Genomic DNA, 17,425 nt, shown 5'->3' on the forward strand with positions numbered 1-17,425 from the left:
GGCAATCATATCTAAGTACCATTGGTGTTTGTTGTACTTAACTCAATGCACTAGAATCGAACATCTTATATGCTGATAATCTTTTGGCATAAAACAGCACTACACCTACACACTACCACCAATTTGGTGTTAAAGATGTTTTTCTGTTACTACGAGTTTGGGCTTATCTATCCCTATTCATCTCAGAATAGATCACACCCCCTTAATCTTTGGAATGATGCCTACCTTGTGGGATTCGTTGAATCAAACAAACCATTTGATCACACAAGGTACGTTCTCGAATGGTTATGTCTTTACCATTAAGGATCACTACAATATCTTGGAGGTCAACCAGATAGACCTTGTTTACGAAACCCTTGAATTGTTCCAAGACTCACTGTATCTTATCATGGGAAAGATATGGTCGAGAACTCTTGTCGAGCATATTCGAACTTCTTACAATTTTCATCCATCCTTGATTCCCAACAATGATACATGAAGACAACGTTGTATGTATCGACTAGATCATGATACATTAAACAAGTCAATGCCAAGCATATTATATCTACATCAACCTGAGCATCAGAAGATTGAAGTCAAGCAATTAGATCCCAAACAACCTTGTCGACCTCTACACAGAGTCAATGCCGAAGTCTACTTTCCAAAAGTTTGTTCAAGGAATTGGTATGCGTAACTTTCTCAGTTGTGATGCTTGTAGTTTCATTTAGAAGTTTTGTCAAACTTAGGGGGAGTATCCATAAGTATACTCACTTGGCCTTAATGTACTTTTTTCCCTACGATTAGGAGCATTTTTCCCACTGGGTTTTTGCTACCTGACTAGGTTTTGACGAGGCACCCATTCTGGGTTGGTCATACCCTTGTGTATGTCATACTTATGTCCTAAAGGCGTATAGTTTTGATTAATGCAACTTCTCACTTTTCTCCTTTAGCTATGGACTTTTGTCCCACCTTAGGTTTTGCCATAGCAAGGTTTTATGAGTTTTACCAACCATGCATTCTTCCATTTTTTTTGAGACTTGTATTCGTTACTTGTGCTGACTAGATAAGACGACTTCATCAACTGCTTCTACATTTGCCTGAAGATCTGATGCGTTACCTACTTAAGTATTTGCACATTCAAGGGGGAGTGTTGTGACATATGTTCTAATACATATTGTGATTATGTAAATCTTAAGTTGAGATAAATTAGGAACCCTTTGGGATCTAGAAGATCTTTCCTAATAGACTTTGTATTACTTGGAGAGCAAGTTTCTCTCCTCCTTATTACTATAAATAAAGGCACAAGGACTGGGGAATTAACATACAATTCCTCAAGCCTATTCTCCACTCTCTTTCTCTCCATGTCACACCCCTCAATTTACAGATTTAACCTTTTACTAAGTTACAAAGTGTATTTAAGACCCACTTTTGAACAAAACCTTGATATGTAAGGTACTAAAACTACTCATTATTTAAAATACACTAAATTGTTAACTTTTCCATGGGTTGGGTTGTATCTAACATTTCAAGGGCCTTGTGGGAATATAATAGGGCCCCTCCTTATTCAAATATTTTTTTGTACAACAAACAAACTTCAACTTAATTGAAGTCAACATCTTGCTCCAACTAATGAATAGTTTTAGCGATTTGGGATATATATATATATATATATATATAATTTTTTTTTTCTTCATCGGCCATGAAATTATGTTTTATGGTTCATTAGTTAAAAAAATGAAAAGTAATATAATAGTTGTAGGAAATTCAATATGTACGTATGAAATATATAGAAGAATGAAAATTGGAACCCCTGTAATGAAATTAGGGGCATGCTCCGATGAACTGCTTGCATGCCCCTAATGCTGCTTTTTACTGGCGAAAAATTTAAGTTGGACTTAACTTACCATTAGATCATACTGAGTGACACTACTAATCGCTTAAAACTTGTCGCAAATAATTGAATCTGCTATTATGGCATGTTAACAATCAAGGATGTGAAAAGAAGAAAAATTGATTGCAAACTCTGATTCTTATTTAATTTACAAGTATAAAGAAGAAGTTACAAATCGCCAAGACTATTATACAGTGGAAGGACTGAACTTGTCAAGACTTTACCCTTCTACCAAGTTACAAGCTGTTTATGCATAAAGACCTAACTCTAAACATGCAGAAAAACAATAGGAAAATCTTAATACATAAAGTATCAAAACTACCCAAACTTAAAATACCAAATTGCTAAATTTTTTTACAATGAAAGAAATAATATGAGGAGGTATAATAATGCTCTAAACTTGCATCAACTTGCATCCATGCATGCAGTAAAGGGTCGAAGACCCATTAGGTGCGTTCCTTCGGGGATTGTGAACAAAATGTATGTTTCTTAAAGATGTGAAGACGGATAATTACCCTATCCACATGGACAGTTATGCCAATAAACTTAAACAGTTATATCGTTACTACGTCAGTCATAAAATGGCTTCAAATTTTATAGGAATACTTTTAATTTAGCTAACATGTGGACTAGGGGTGGGTACGGGGCGGGTCCTAATTTTACAAAAGAGAAACGGGACGGAGCGGGCCTTTGAAATTTTAGGTTCGGGCCAGTTCCAAAAGTATAGAAAAATGGGTACCCGAATTGGCCAGTTTGCAAAAATACCCCCGTGTTCGGTACTGTTACTGTCTCCCAGGCCCACTTCATTTTGTTCCTCCCCGTGGGCCGTGACATTTCTCACTCTCTAGACCACTCCACACACACACACACACACACACATACACACACCCACCCCACTTCCCCGTGTTTCCCCTCCCCCAATCTCTTGAACATTCTCCCTCATTCCTCTGCTTTGTTTCTTCTCCCCCCATCTCTGCAACTCTCCTTCCCGGAGCACAGACACACCACACCCACACCCATACCCTACCAAGAAATGATATGCTATCGCAGCCCTCCTCCCCCACCAACTCCTCTTCTCCTCCTTCGATCTTAACACCGAGGTAACTCATTTCCCTCATTTCTTCCAATTTCTTAATTTTAATTTACAAAATTTGTGAAATTTTCAATTGGATCTCCTCGTTTGAGTCGTCCAGCTGCAGTGGGGAGTGGTGAAGAGAATTGAGAAGGCGCACAACGTGGTCAACTCAAGCTTTCTTTCTCCGGCGAGGAAGTTGGATCTGTGTAGCCTGTGCTTCGGTGGTGCTTTCTCCATTTTTCTTTTGTTGCCAAACGCCCAGATGGGGTTTTTATTAGAACACCTAGTTTCTGTAGTGGATTACAATATGACCCATGCTTTGATTTTGTCTGTTTCTTTATCATATTTGCAATGCTATTCTGATACATCTTCTCACAGTTATTGTTTGTTTGTTATTTTGCATAAAATCGAGCAAGAGAAGCTGGAGAAGATATTGAAAATTAGAAGGAAAAAAAAAACAGGGTACTCGTTGGACCAGTAGGAAACGGCTCGTTTTATACGGGCTGGGTTAGGTCCGATTCTTAGTTTGAAAATAGTATAATTCACCCCGGTCTGACCCATTGTATTTTCAAGCAGGTCCGGTCCGATCCCTTCAATTTTGGGTTTGGCCTAACTCGTACCCACCCCTAATGTGGACCCATGAATTTACCAAAATAGGTAGAAAATTAACGAAAGAAATAAATCCATTGCTCACAATTTCTAAATAAAGAAGGCAAGCCTAATGAACTCGACCCAAAAAATTCATTGGTGCATTAGGAGAAATTTTTAGTTGTGACTGGAATATAAGTGGTACATCATGTGTTTTAATAGAAGGGGTGAAAAATTTTATTTTTTAAGTTATTAATTTTTTAGCACATATATCCCACCATTTGTATAATAACACATAATATACCATCTCGTGTACCAATCATATTGAAAAATCTCTCATGCATTAGGTGGCCATGCCTAAAAGAAGGTTATTAAAAAAGAAAAGAGCTGCTTTTAGCGTACATGCGGGACCAAACTAGCCATGATGATGACCGATGGCCGACCCCAAAACCCTAAAAGAAAAGATGTTCTTCACATGGATAAAGATGTGCATTTAGATTTAGATCCCTATTTTCTAACTAAATAATGTCTTTCACTATACCAAAAAGTATATTTTTCCCGGGCAATTCTCACTGCAATTAGTTAAATTTAACTAATCATAGGACCAAAGGTGGATGCATACTAAGACCTAAGTTGGAGTTCAAAAAATATTTATGTAAAGGTCTTTTGAGGGCTTTTCAAATGTTTTGTAGGGGTTTCTTTGTACCTATTAAGTGTTTGATGTAATATCGATGTCTCTCGATAGGTTACATGAACAACACTTGACAAATTCTCTCTACATCGCTCATCAAGTGTTCGACAAAATGTCTCAGTGAATAAATTGAATATTTAGATCGAATTACAAGAGTGAGGTAAATAAAGTTCTCAAATTTTAAACTCTGGTGTTAACAAATTAACAATACTACAAATTAACAAATTATGAGAGCGAAGTAAATAAAGTTCTAAATAAATTTCAAGTCATTTAGTATTACGGTCTGATGGTATTCCTTTTCACTTGTAAGTGAGATGCCTTAGGTTCAATTCTTGCCAAAGACAAATTTGAACCATATTATTACAAGTCCATTGTGAGGCTTAGTCACCTCCTCCCTTGTAGATAATATTGTTTGTCCAAAAAAAAAAAAAAATCAACCTCATAGTGTTGCATTGCTTCTTATTTTGTTAAAACCTAACACATTGTCGTGCCTCCCAGCTCTTAAGAAAATTAAACTATAATAAGTGGTCCAACGGTAAGGGCGCAGACTGTTGCTCCTCAATAAACAAAAAAATGGGAGGTCCTGAGTTCAATGCTCCAAACTGGTAAGTCTGCTTGATTGTGACCACAAGCAATGTGAAATTCCTTATACCCTCTCTAGGCCCGAAAGGAATGGATAACTGTGATTTGCCACTAGTTCCACTCTTAAGAAAACTATGATCAACAACAAAAAAATGAGAAAACAATTCGTATTAAGGTTGTGGTCAATATTAGACCTTTCTTGCTCTTTGATGGCTCAGTCCTTGTTCATTTCTTAAGAGACCTATAATTAATCACTGTATATAACATTAAAGTTACAGTTATATGTTCACATGCTGATCACATGATAAGTTATTATGAATATTTCATTGTCTACAAAATTATCTGCATCCATCTGTCGTGCTAACACCCTTTACAATCCATTAAAGATTCATTGGATTACCATTGAATTGTATAAGGATTCATTGGATTATAAAATTAAAAAAGAAAGCTAAAGAATGTTTTAGAAGTTTTAAAAGGGGAGAAAAAGGGAACTTTAATAGAAGACTGGCTCATAGACGAGTGACCACGTTGTGAGCCTGCCGGTAGTTATGCATTTCACGCTTCCGTTCGTTTAGCTGTCGACGAATTTTACACGTGTTCGAATCCACCGTTGGTTTAGCTGTTGAGACGAATTTTACATGTGTTCCATCCACCGTTGGTTTAGCTGTTGACGAATTTACTGGTCAACGGCGAGGAGGAGGAGCGACAAGATAGGCGAAACGAACGAGTGTCCGTGGAAGCGGCCGCACGTGAAGATACCACGCCAACGTGATCTCCTATCAGTTGGAAACCGAATTGCTGAGTTGGCAATTTGTTCTTTTGGCAAAAGCGCACCGTCCCATGCATAATTACTGCCACCCAACCCCACATACCTTCCACCCACTTAAATAAAGCGATTCAGGGGGCATCCTATTTAGCTAAATAAAATGTTCTCCTTGGCATGACCAATTTGCCCCTCTCCTCTTCCTTATTTGACAATTCTGCAAGTACAAGGGTATTTTTGGAAGTCAAATGTGGTATTGAAGTGCTTATTTGCTATGTAGTTTGTTTTGATGAATTTGGAAGTGATGTATGATCAACTAACTATGCGTTGCTTGTACTCTACAAATTGTTACTATACATAACCCCTACTTGTTCATATTAAGATAAATAGCAAGAAACTAATCATGTGAGATTAAACTTTTTTCTTTTGGTAACAAAAAGTTAGCGAAATGGGAACCTATACCAGTTTAGGGTCAAGACATATTACAAGTCTCTTTAAGAGCTTACAGAGGGGGTCTTAACCTTTTTTATTTTGTTTTTACAGATTGTCTACCAAGAGGGATTGCTGGCAGTATGACTTGAACCTATGTGTTGGTTTAGCGAAGAGAACTATTATTACCAACTCAACCAATCTTGTTGGCTATAAGTTTAATCTTTTTGTGAGTGCACTTAGTTACTTTATAAATAAGATTGCAAATTATTGATTCATACAATAAGATGATAATGACAGATGGAAGAATAGCCACATAGGCAAAAGCGGATGTGCTCACCTTATACATAGGTACAGTATAAACATAAATTCTATTCAATCTATGTCTGACTAAAGGAAGTGCTCGCCACTTAGGCGCTGCATCTCAAAACGAATAGTTACTAATGAAACTCTTAAAATGAATAGTTACTAATGAAACTCTTGTGAAAGTTTATATAGCTCATATCGACTTAGTTATGCACCAACAAGTTACCCAACATGCGCCAACACAATTAGATGTATTATCTAAAATTTAAAAAGACTATTATTACAAAAGTTAATTCATAATTTTTTTATACCAAGCTATTCAGTACTACGGTCGGATGATATTCCTCTTTATTTGAAAATGAGATATCTTAGATTTGAATCTCATAGATGATAAATTCGATACCAAATTACACTACCCATCGTGAACTCCTTCTCTCCTTAGCGTAAAAATATCGTTGTAATAAAATAAAAAAATTTATACCAAAACTTGTTTGTTCCAAACTTATTTCAATTTAAGTCATATTAATTCCGCAAATGAAACCAGAACATGATCTATCCGTTGGTGATTCAAACTTTGAAAAGAAAATTAATTTAGGAAAATGGGGTTACATTTCCATGCCGGATGCAAGATGAAACGACCATGTTTCCCAATATACCCTCGGTCACAATTGGAAGGACAGGTGGGCCATTAGCAGTAATGTCAGGGGCAAATCCGTCCTGACAAGCACAAAGACCGAAGGCGAATCCAGCTGTTTCCACCATCAGCGAGACTCGTCATGGGGTCCGTTGATCAGATATTCCCAACCGACGGTCAGGATCTGAAGATGGCGAATTTGGGGTTCATTTAAGGTGAATTTCATTTGGGAGAGCTTCCTGTTTTAAAAACAAGAGGGCGGGTACCTCGGCCATTCTCTTAACAAAGAGAGAGAAACGAAACGCACAACCCAAATAGTTTCTTCCATTTCCATTCGAAGGTACAAACTTTTTCCATTTTCCTTTTGTGTTTTGCATTGATTTCGTTTTCTTCGATGTATTTTTATCTGGGTTTTGCTTGATTATCGATTTATTCAAGCGATATTCTAATCTAATCTAAATTATGGGGATGGGGAATTTGAATTTCGGTGGAGAGAGTGAATTTGGCTATGCCCAGCTTGCAAGTTGTGTATGATTCTTGAAAACATTGATGGGTTTTTCTTGATCATCTGAAATATTACCTACATTTGTGATTTGGGAATGCATGTGTTTGTAGTTTGGTCTCTATGGTGGCTTTGGGTTCATAAACTTGGGTAGGCAGTGGATTGATAGCTCCTTTCGATTTTTCATGTTTCTGTGATGATCTGCATAACTTGATTGTTTTTATATAATGTGTCATCCTTTTCAGATGATTTCTGTACGTTGATTTCCCATCATTTATAAATTGTCAGCATATCTAGATGCAAATGAATGTGATTGTTTGCGATAATTTGATTGAGTTGTTTGGTTTCTTTCTGCAGAAAGCAATAGAAAATGGCAGAATCTGAAGATATCCAGCCCCTTGTTTGTGACAATGGTACTGGAATGGTCAAGGTACGTGTCCCGTGACCATTCTTTTGCGATCCTACAATGTCTTTATTTTTCCGAATTTATTGGGTTTTTTGTTTTGTTTTAAGTACTGAATATTTGAGCTGATAATGCAGGCTGGATTTGCTGGAGATGATGCTCCAAGGGCTGTATTTCCCAGCATTGTAGGTCGTCCTCGTCACACTGGTGTGATGGTTGGTATGGGTCAAAAGGATGCCTATGTAGGGGATGAGGCTCAATCGAAGAGAGGTATTTTGACCTTGAAATATCCAATTGAGCACGGTATTGTAAGCAATTGGGATGACATGGAGAAGATCTGGCATCACACATTCTACAATGAGCTCCGTGTGGCTCCGGAAGAGCATCCAGTTCTCCTGACAGAAGCACCCCTTAACCCCAAGGCCAATCGTGAAAAAATGACTCAAATTATGTTTGAGACATTCAACACCCCGGCTATGTATGTTGCAATCCAGGCTGTCCTTTCCCTATATGCTAGTGGGCGTACAACTGGTAAGCAATTCAATTGAGTAATTGATTTGTTTTCTCTGTATGATGCATCATGTATTATTATTGTTATCAGAAATGTTTCGGAACCAAAAATAGTTCCATGGATCTCATAGGATAAGAATACATGTGTGATCATCTTTATTCGGCCTATTGCACGACTGCATTCATGGTTTAGCTTAGGGAAGAAAATCCTTTTGTACCACCTATTGGGTTCATTGTTTAAGTGGAGTAACGGCTGATATTTGTCAAAGTACTGCTCTACAATGCTTGAAAGAAATAAAATGTTTATTTTTCGAGTCTCTGTGGTAGTGACAAAACTTGCATTCTAATGCTTTTTGGTCACGAATGTTTTGGTGTTTAGGTATTGTTCTCGACTCAGGGGATGGTGTGAGCCACACAGTTCCAATTTATGAAGGGTATGCCCTTCCACATGCCATCCTTCGTTTGGACCTGGCAGGTCGTGATCTTACAGATGCTCTCATGAAAATCTTGACTGAACGTGGTTACTCTTTCACCACAACTGCTGAGCGGGAAATTGTGAGGGACATGAAGGAGAAGTTAGCCTATATTGCTCTTGACTATGAACAAGAGCTAGAGACATCAAAGACCAGCTCGTCTGTGGAGAAGAGTTACGAGCTACCTGATGGACAGGTAATCACTATAGGAGCTGAGAGATTCCGGTGCCCTGAAGTCCTCTTCCAGCCATCCATGATTGGAATGGAAGCTGCCGGTATCCATGAAACCACATACAACTCTATCATGAAGTGTGATGTTGATATTAGGAAGGATCTGTATGGAAATATTGTCCTCAGTGGAGGCTCCACTATGTTCCCTGGAATTGCTGACAGGATGAGCAAAGAGATTACAGCCTTGGCTCCAAGTAGCATGAAGATTAAGGTCGTAGCACCACCTGAGAGGAAATACAGTGTCTGGATTGGAGGCTCCATTTTAGCATCCCTCAGCACCTTCCAACAGGTAATTTGTCGCGCACGTATGTGTGCGTCTTTTCAATTGAAAACAGCTAAAACACCTCTTCTTTCTTAATTTCTTGTTTGTCAAAATGCTGATGTGACAATTCATTCGGGAGGTAACTTAATGTATTCATACTCAAAGCTATTTCTATTTCTGAGTGCAGATGTGGATTGCAAAGGCGGAGTACGATGAGTCTGGCCCCTCAATTGTTCACAGGAAATGCTTCTAATCGCGCAAACAAAGCAAGCGGGGAACAAAGAATCTACACAACAGATTTTGTATTACAGAAAGGCTTCTTCTATTCAAGCGGTTGCGGAATTTCTTTTTGTATTCATTTTCGAATTTCATTCATGTCGATTTCTCTGTGTTTGTTATGACGGGACATGAGCATGGAGGCGAGCAAATTATGATTAAGATTCAATTTTTTCATTACTAGTGCTTTGTTGTAGAGAAATTATGTATTGTTACTGATTTGGTTTGGTTGAAGTCAAAAATCCCCTTCACAACTCTTTTTGTTGTTCTACATCTCTCATCTTATAGCTTTTCTCATGATAAAAATCAAATAAATATATATGTAATCTAAATAATCTTTTCATATATGTAAGTTGAACCACAGTGTATGTTGAAAACAACTGAAACGAATGAAAGTAAAAATTCATATACAATCAATCCGAATAAAATAAAGAATACATTTAAACTACTTGGGAGCTCTTCTCGGCTTGGAACATGGATTCATTTAAACGGCGGTAGATAAAATGCGAAACCCAAGCCACCAACATAAGAAGCGCGGTAGCAGCCCCACCGACGATCACAAGATTAAGAACCGGGAGCGGTCGTGTGATTTTTGAGCTTGGTGACATTGCTTTGGCATTAGAAGGAGAAGCTGATGGCGCGGATGGAGAAGGAGAGGGGCTTGGACTAACCACTGGATCTTCTATTTCGAGGGCATTGATCTTGATTTTGATCTTTTGGCCGGCTTTGCAGTGACCAGGTTCACCGCAAATAACATAGTAGGTGCCGGGTTTATCAAAAGTTAAGGCGGTAAAGGTACCGTAATGAGATAGAGGAAGTGATGGAATGCAATAGTCATAATCTGCTTGAGTGACTATCATCACAAAATCATATTCATGTTTGTAATTAAATATGAACTCGTCGCCCACATAGAATTTTTTCGATGAAGCCCACTTGTTGTAATCAACGGCGCCACTGTCAGTCCATCCTTCCAAATCGCCGCCAACCGTATAAACGGTAGCGGAACAAGCACCAAAGAAAATCATCATAATGATGAAATTCACGGCAGCAGTGTTTCTTAGAGCCATGACTAAAACAGTAAACAATAAACAAGCAATTAGGAAAGCAGACAGCAGAAAGCAGAATGAATGAATGAAATTTAGATGAAGGGAAATAAGGCGTGAGCATGCGTGATATATAGATAGATAGATATAGTCAGTGTCCCAAACGGAAAATGTTTCCCAAATCCAGTTGGAAAACGGTTTATAAAATCAGACAAGTAATAGGAATTCCATTTAGGAATAATATTGCCCACGCTTAATTAATAATCGAATTCCAATTTTCTGGCGTTTTGTCGGCTGCTTTTGCATCCAACTTCTGCTCGTTTCCATGTATGATGAAACATTTTATTTTATTATAAATCATAGTGAAGAAGTGAGAATCGAACTCGGGCCTTTGGATTGCATGATGCAAATTTAGTGCATAAAAAGTGAGAGAGATTTTACCACCTGCAAAAGTAGGGATAAAACACTTAAAAATACTTAGAAGAGTACAAGGTTATCGTAGTATAACAGCTTAAGCAAGGTCGTTCTCCACAAGGATTGAATGAATAATTTATGTAAATACCAAATCTTAATTAATTATTTGAAAACAAAGTTTGGAAGAGGTTGATTTTATTACCTAAAATATTAAAAACGAATTTAATTAAAAACAATTAAATAAATTGGCAAAGTATACAATTAAATAAATTGGCAAAGTAAAGGACGCAAAAGAAAATAGCTTTGAAAATAAATTTGAGCACTAGGTTCCGCCGTCACTTTAACAATCCTACGTAGTTATTCCAATTACTTATGCCTTACACATGCTTATTTAAAGGTTAGGTTTTCTTAATATATATTCTACCTGGAACCTCCAACATAAAACGTGTATCTAACATGCAACCCGTATGTGGCGTCTAGATCGAATGTGAATATGCAGGACTCATTAAATTTTGTGAAAACCTTTTGAAAAACCATATAACCCTTGAGATGTGTCGTCCATCCTAAGAAGTTACACATATTAACCACAAGAAGCTAGCGCCAATTCCAGGGACAGACCTCTGTCAAAATTGATTACTTTTTTAAATATCCTAATGGAAGCCAATCATCAAGACAATTGGATAGTTTCAACAAGGTGATTAATAATTCAAAACTTGCATGCATAATATCATAAGCACATTGAAAATAAACTACATATTCTTGCTAAGGCTCGTGGCTTCGCCCTATCAAACGAAACTAGATGCGAACAATCATAAAACAAAATATTATTAAAAACATAGATAGAAAACACCTTAAAATAAACTTGAATCTTCCAAAGTAGTGCGTCCCTAAATTTTATGCGTTCTCCTCTCTTTTCTTTAAAAAAATAAAAAAAAAACCTAATGGCTGAAAAGCCTTATTTATGCTACTACAAAATAAAATCCTTACTAAAAAAGGTCTTCTAAAAACTAGGAAACGTAATAGAATAAGATAACTAAGAAATAAAAAGGTTTCTATTTAAACTGAAATTTGGATTTCTCAGACAATTCATCTTTTGACTGACCAAATCAACCCCGATTTGGTTCCAAAAAGTCTCTTTTGAAAGTTGAAGATGTCCCCTACAAATCCTCAGAAGGAATCTTCCTCAAAATATGCCATGTGGACCTCCAAAATGCCCAAAACGTTCAAAAACATCAATCTGGGAAAGCTGCGCGCTGAGTCTTTATTTCATTGCCACAGTGTAGAAAAATCTGAAACTTTGCTACAATCATCTTGAAAGACTCACGAACATTCTTCAATTAGAATCATTCCAAAACTCATCCGTTTGATCACTTTTTGCTCCAGAGGAAGTTGAATGTCCTACATTGAAAATATAATCCAAAGTATCAAAATTTTACCAAAATAACCAATAAATTAATACTAAGAATAAGGTAAAATATATGATATAATATGGACTCATAAAAAAGATTCCAATTTCTCATTAGCATATGAGAAAAAGAAGAGGAATTTATCCAATCTATTTGTACTAATTGTAGCAAAAGACTTATTAACTTGTTCAAATTTATTAGGCAATAATTTTTTTTTTTTTGAACAAACGATATTATCTACATTAAGGGAGTGAAGGAGTGGGCTAAGCCTCACAATGGCTAACAATAATGTAATTCAAATTCACTACCACTACCAGTACCCAGTCTATATGCCGAATGAGCACTACAATATTTGCCCTTAATATAAATAGGCATGTAGAAAACGGGAGTGAGACATATGCACTTTCATTAGGTTTTTTTTTTTCTTCTTTCTCTTGTCCTTATCATTAAATAAAGTTATTAAATGACTTTTAGTTGAAATTCAAAGTTTTAAATCATTTTCATTAATTTCTTTTTCATTTTTTAACTATATTTAATTGTATGTGTTTGGACCATAATTAAACAAATTGGGCCTGGCAAAGGCCTAATGTCATTTTAAACTCATACTGTTATTTTGGATATTTATTTTAGTAAAAATGAACAATGGCTGACCCAAAATTCAAAAGTACTTTTGACGTGGCAGGTTTGGGCAGCGAGCTCACCGTCGTTCACACAAACAAAAAAAAGTTTACTTAGCCAAGTTTCTCAAAGAAAAGTGCTTCAAGATCTGTAAATTCAAGAGGATCAAAGCTTGAGTATCCAAGAAAGGGCTCATCCTTTGACGAACGTCACATCTCCAACTTGGATGAAAGAGAATGAATCGAGTTAGAAAATCTTAATTCTAGAAGAAGAAAACTTCTATAAAAGGCAACAGAAGGATTAGAGAAAAGGATACTGATCGACTCAAGCCAAAAAGACTTCTAAAAGCTCTACAACTTACTTTTCAATTATTCCTTTTTTATCTCAAACATTCCTTTGTATCTATACCTCTACTACTTCCCTTGTGTAGTATCGATTCCCGTTGTAGAACCCTTTCAATAGCACATTGCCAGCCCTGCATGAACTTGCCAGACAAGCTTGGAAACTCGCCTAATGGCTTGTATTTGTCATTTATTTTCATGTTATTGTCATTATGCTTTGTTTATTACACATGTTATAAATGTTTCTTGAACATTTGCTAGTATATTCCTTTGTTTATGTACTGTGCTTTATTTTTCTGCATCTTCCCTTTACCCAAAGATTGCTGACTGGTTCAAAGTCTCCTTTGATCAATTTGTGATCCTTGTTCTTTGGTATTTAACGTGAGAAAATTATAAAATCCTTGTCTTCAAGGCATAGAAAAGAAGGCCAGTTTCTTGTGGCACAAGTAAATGGCTCATTAACAATTTAAAACAATTGACATATTGGTCTTGGCCAGCATTGGCACGTTGGAAAAAAATCACTATTTTTACAAAAGAGCCTATGAGCCTACTCAAGGCTTGACTATTGGCTAAGGCACCTTGTGCTAACAAGAGTTCACCACTCACTTTCAGAGGGAGGTTGCGTGAGAATCCTTCATCCTTACAGTCTGTATCCTTAATTCCATTTGGTCAACAGTTTATTTAATCCAAAATTCCAAACCCTTATTTTTCACTGGCTTGGCATCAACTATAAACGGATATTTAACCGATTGTAATAGTCAACCCCCTGTTATTATCGACGTCCCATGCCATTTTATCCACACCAACATTAAAAAGCTGTCTGATTCCCATTTTCTTCGTACTTGGAAACAAAACATTGGTTCTTAATTTATGTTCCCACACCAATGGCTCTATCTAGGCTTCCTCCAAAAGAGAGGCCAGGTCAAAGTTAAGATATTATCCAGTCTTGTCAAGTTGGTGGTGAGAGTAGCTTTGAAAGTCGGGAGAGGGTTGAGCCGCCGTAGAAAGGTGGCGACACAGGTTGTGCAGGCGCCTGTGCAGCCGGATAGCGATCAAATTAATCATGTATAGTTCATACCAGCATTGATGTGTTTAGCCTCGTAAGGTTGGGATGAGGATCAGGAGATGTCCAACAATTCCCCATAATTCAATTTTGTCAACTAAAAAAATATTGGTATAATTTTGCAACGGTGGGGAGACGAAAGGAGAAATCTTGAAAGAGGAGAATGGAAGTGGAATTTATGTGGTTGGTTAGCATTTTATATAGTTGGAGTTTTGGAGTTGCTTCATTTTCTAAATTATCAACCAGACTTAGTTTGGATTATATATATAAAAAAAATTAAAACTTTAATCTTCATATTTTAACTCTAAAATAGTCACTTAGTACTACGGTCTAGTGATATTTCTCTTCACGTGTTAGTGAGAGGTCTTAGGTTCGATTTTTACCAAAAGTGAGTTTGAATCACATTATTGTTAGCCATTGTAAGGCTAAGCTCACCCCTCCCACTTAGTGTAGAAAATATCATTTGTTAAAAAAAAAAAACAAAAAAACCTCCAAAACATAAGGATTAATTTATTTCATTTTTAACTGTATGTCTGTCTGTGTTTGGATCATAATTAACTCATACTTGTGATTTTGGATATTTATTTTAGCATATATGAATAGTGGCTGGCCCATGATTCAAGAGTACTTTAGATGTGATATGTTTGGGCAGCGAGCTCACCATCGTTCGCACATAAAGAAAGCTTACTCAACCGAGTTTCTCAAAGAAAAGTGCTCTACTGTGGTAACATTTGTAAATTCAAGAGGATCAAAACTTGAGTATCCAAGTGGGAGCTCATCCTTTGACAAATGTCACATCACCAACTTGGATGAAAGAGAATGAACTAAGTCATGAAAGCTTAATTCCAGAAGAAGAAAACTTCTATAAAAGACAATAGAAGGATTAGAGAAAGGGACATTGATCAACTCAAGCCACAAAGACTTCTAAAAGCTCTGCAGCCAACTTTTCCATTATTCCTTTTGTATCTCAAACGTTCCTTTGTATCTATACCTCTGCTACTTTCCTTTTATAGTATCTATTCCCTTTGTAGAACCCCTTCAATAATACATGGCCCGCAATTGCACGAACTTGCCCGAATAGGTTGAAAACTTGCCTGATGGCTTGTATATGTCATTTATTTTCTTGTTATTGTCATTATGCTTTGTTTAATACTCATATTATTAATGTTTCTTAAACATTTGCTAGAATATTCCTTTGTTTATGTATTGTGCTATTTTTCGGCACCTTTCTTTACCCAAAGATTGCTGACTGGTTCGAAGTCTCCTTCGATAAGTTTGTGATCCTTGTTCTTTGGCATTTAACACAATAAAATTATAAAGTCCTTGTCTTTAAGGCATAGAAAAGAACCTAAGTATAGATTTAACCCCTCCAGAATAACAATACTTTGAGAGAAGGCTTATTAACAACTTAAAAACAAACAATCTATTGGTCTTGGCCAGTAGCGGTATGCCTGGAAAAAATCACCATTTTTACAAGAGAGACTATTAGCCTACTCAAGATTGACTAAGACACATTATGCTAACAAGAGTTCACCACTCCATCCCAACAGTCTGTATCCTTACATTTGGTCAACTGTTTTTTAATCCAAACTTCCAAACCCTTATTTTTCACTTGCTTGGCATCAACCGTAACAACGGATATATGACCGATTGTAAGAGTCAACCCCCTGTTATTGTCGACGTCCAATGACATTTTATACTCCCACACCAACTCTCATTCCCATTTTCTTTGTACTTGGAAACTAAACATTGGTTCTTAATTTCTGATCTTACCTAACTTCTTGTGTTACTCCAGTTCACACCAATGGCTTTATCTAGGCTTCCTCCAAAGAGAGGCCAGGTCAAAGTTAAGATAGTGTCCAGCCTTGTCAAGTTGGCAGTGAGAGTAGCTTCAAAAGTCGGGAGGGGGTTGAGCTGCCGTAGAAAGGTGGCGACACAGGTTGTGCAGGCGCCTGTGCAGCCGGATAGCGATCAAATTAATCGCGTGTAGTTCATACGAGCGTTGATGTCCTTAGCTGCTCTGCATAATGTTATAGTAGCGTACTGCAGTACTATATGTATTAGTAGAGCACATGCATGCTCCTAAAAATGCATGAGAAAGTTTGTAATACGGTGTGCTTTTGGTTTTATGTATTGATCCTGCCATAAGTTCATAATAAAAAGTTACTTTTTCTTCGCACTCTTTATGTTCTTATGGAGGTTGGAGAGTCCTATTCTTGTAGACGACGTACTCTTTGTTGTTCAGCTTGGCTTTTAGAGTACAACGGTGTTTCACGAACATGAATTTCAAGCTATCTGTTATCTGGGTTCCAAATTCAACCGTGCTTTTTGGAATGATCTAAGTATGCAACAGATATATCTAATGTATCTGTTTCAGTTTATCAAAATGTGGATGCAGCCTTAAGGGGATGACTCGTTGAAGAATGTAAAGTCTCCCGTCGGAAATCTTACAAAATAAAATACAATTTATGTTGACTGGTTCCGCTACTAATTAAGTGGAGACATTTCATATAAAACTCCACACCCTGTTTACTTAATTTTACTGAGTTTTTCTTTTTCATTTATTCGTTTTATATTTTCACAAAAAGTTTCTGCAATTTTAAGTACAGTTGTAAACTGAGCAAATATATGGGTAACAAGGTTGATCCAGTCGTGCAAATTTGAAGCCCTTTTTTATCCTAGACAGTATCTATGACCATAAAGAACGACAATTCTTTGCAGTTGAAGCCGATAAACCGTCCATTTTATCAGAAGGGTTAAAAACTCAAATATTTTTTTTGATATCATGAAGTGTGGTGTTGATATTAGGAAGCATCTGTATGGAAATATTGTCCTCAGTGGAGGCTCCACTATGTTCCCTGGAATTGCTGATAGGATGAGCAAAGAGATTACAGCCTTGGCTCCATGTAGCACCAACAGATTTTGTATTACAGAAACGCTTCTTC

General features: G+C 36.9%; 2 protein-coding genes across 2 annotated transcripts; one reads left to right on the plus strand and one right to left on the minus strand.

Annotated features, from left to right (window-relative positions):
- The first annotated feature begins 7,181 nt into the window (after positions 1-7,181).
- On the plus strand, positions 7,182-9,852 carry LOC103958921 (actin). Its single transcript, XM_009371244.3, has 5 exons — positions 7,182-7,278; positions 7,798-7,870; positions 7,981-8,374; positions 8,733-9,346; positions 9,507-9,852. Exons 2-5 carry the CDS (start codon positions 7,811-7,813, stop codon positions 9,570-9,572), a joined length of 1,134 nt encoding a protein of 377 aa, XP_009369519.2. The 5' UTR covers positions 7,182-7,278; positions 7,798-7,810; the 3' UTR covers positions 9,573-9,852.
- A 109-nt stretch (positions 9,853-9,961) lies between these two features.
- On the minus strand, positions 9,962-10,699 carry LOC125473605 (blue copper protein-like). Its single transcript, XM_048576678.1, has one exon. The coding sequence runs from the start codon at positions 10,660-10,662 to the stop codon at positions 10,036-10,038; it is 627 nt and encodes a 208-aa protein (XP_048432635.1). The 5' UTR covers positions 10,663-10,699; the 3' UTR covers positions 9,962-10,035.
- Between the last annotated feature and the right edge of the window lie 6,726 nt (positions 10,700-17,425).

The sequence above is a fragment of a genome, unplaced genomic scaffold (assembly GCF_019419815.1).
Source record: "Pyrus x bretschneideri cultivar Hongxiangsu unplaced genomic scaffold, Pyrus_bretschneideri_v1 Contig9, whole genome shotgun sequence".
Classification (NCBI taxonomy): Eukaryota; Viridiplantae; Streptophyta; class Magnoliopsida; order Rosales; family Rosaceae; genus Pyrus; species Pyrus x bretschneideri.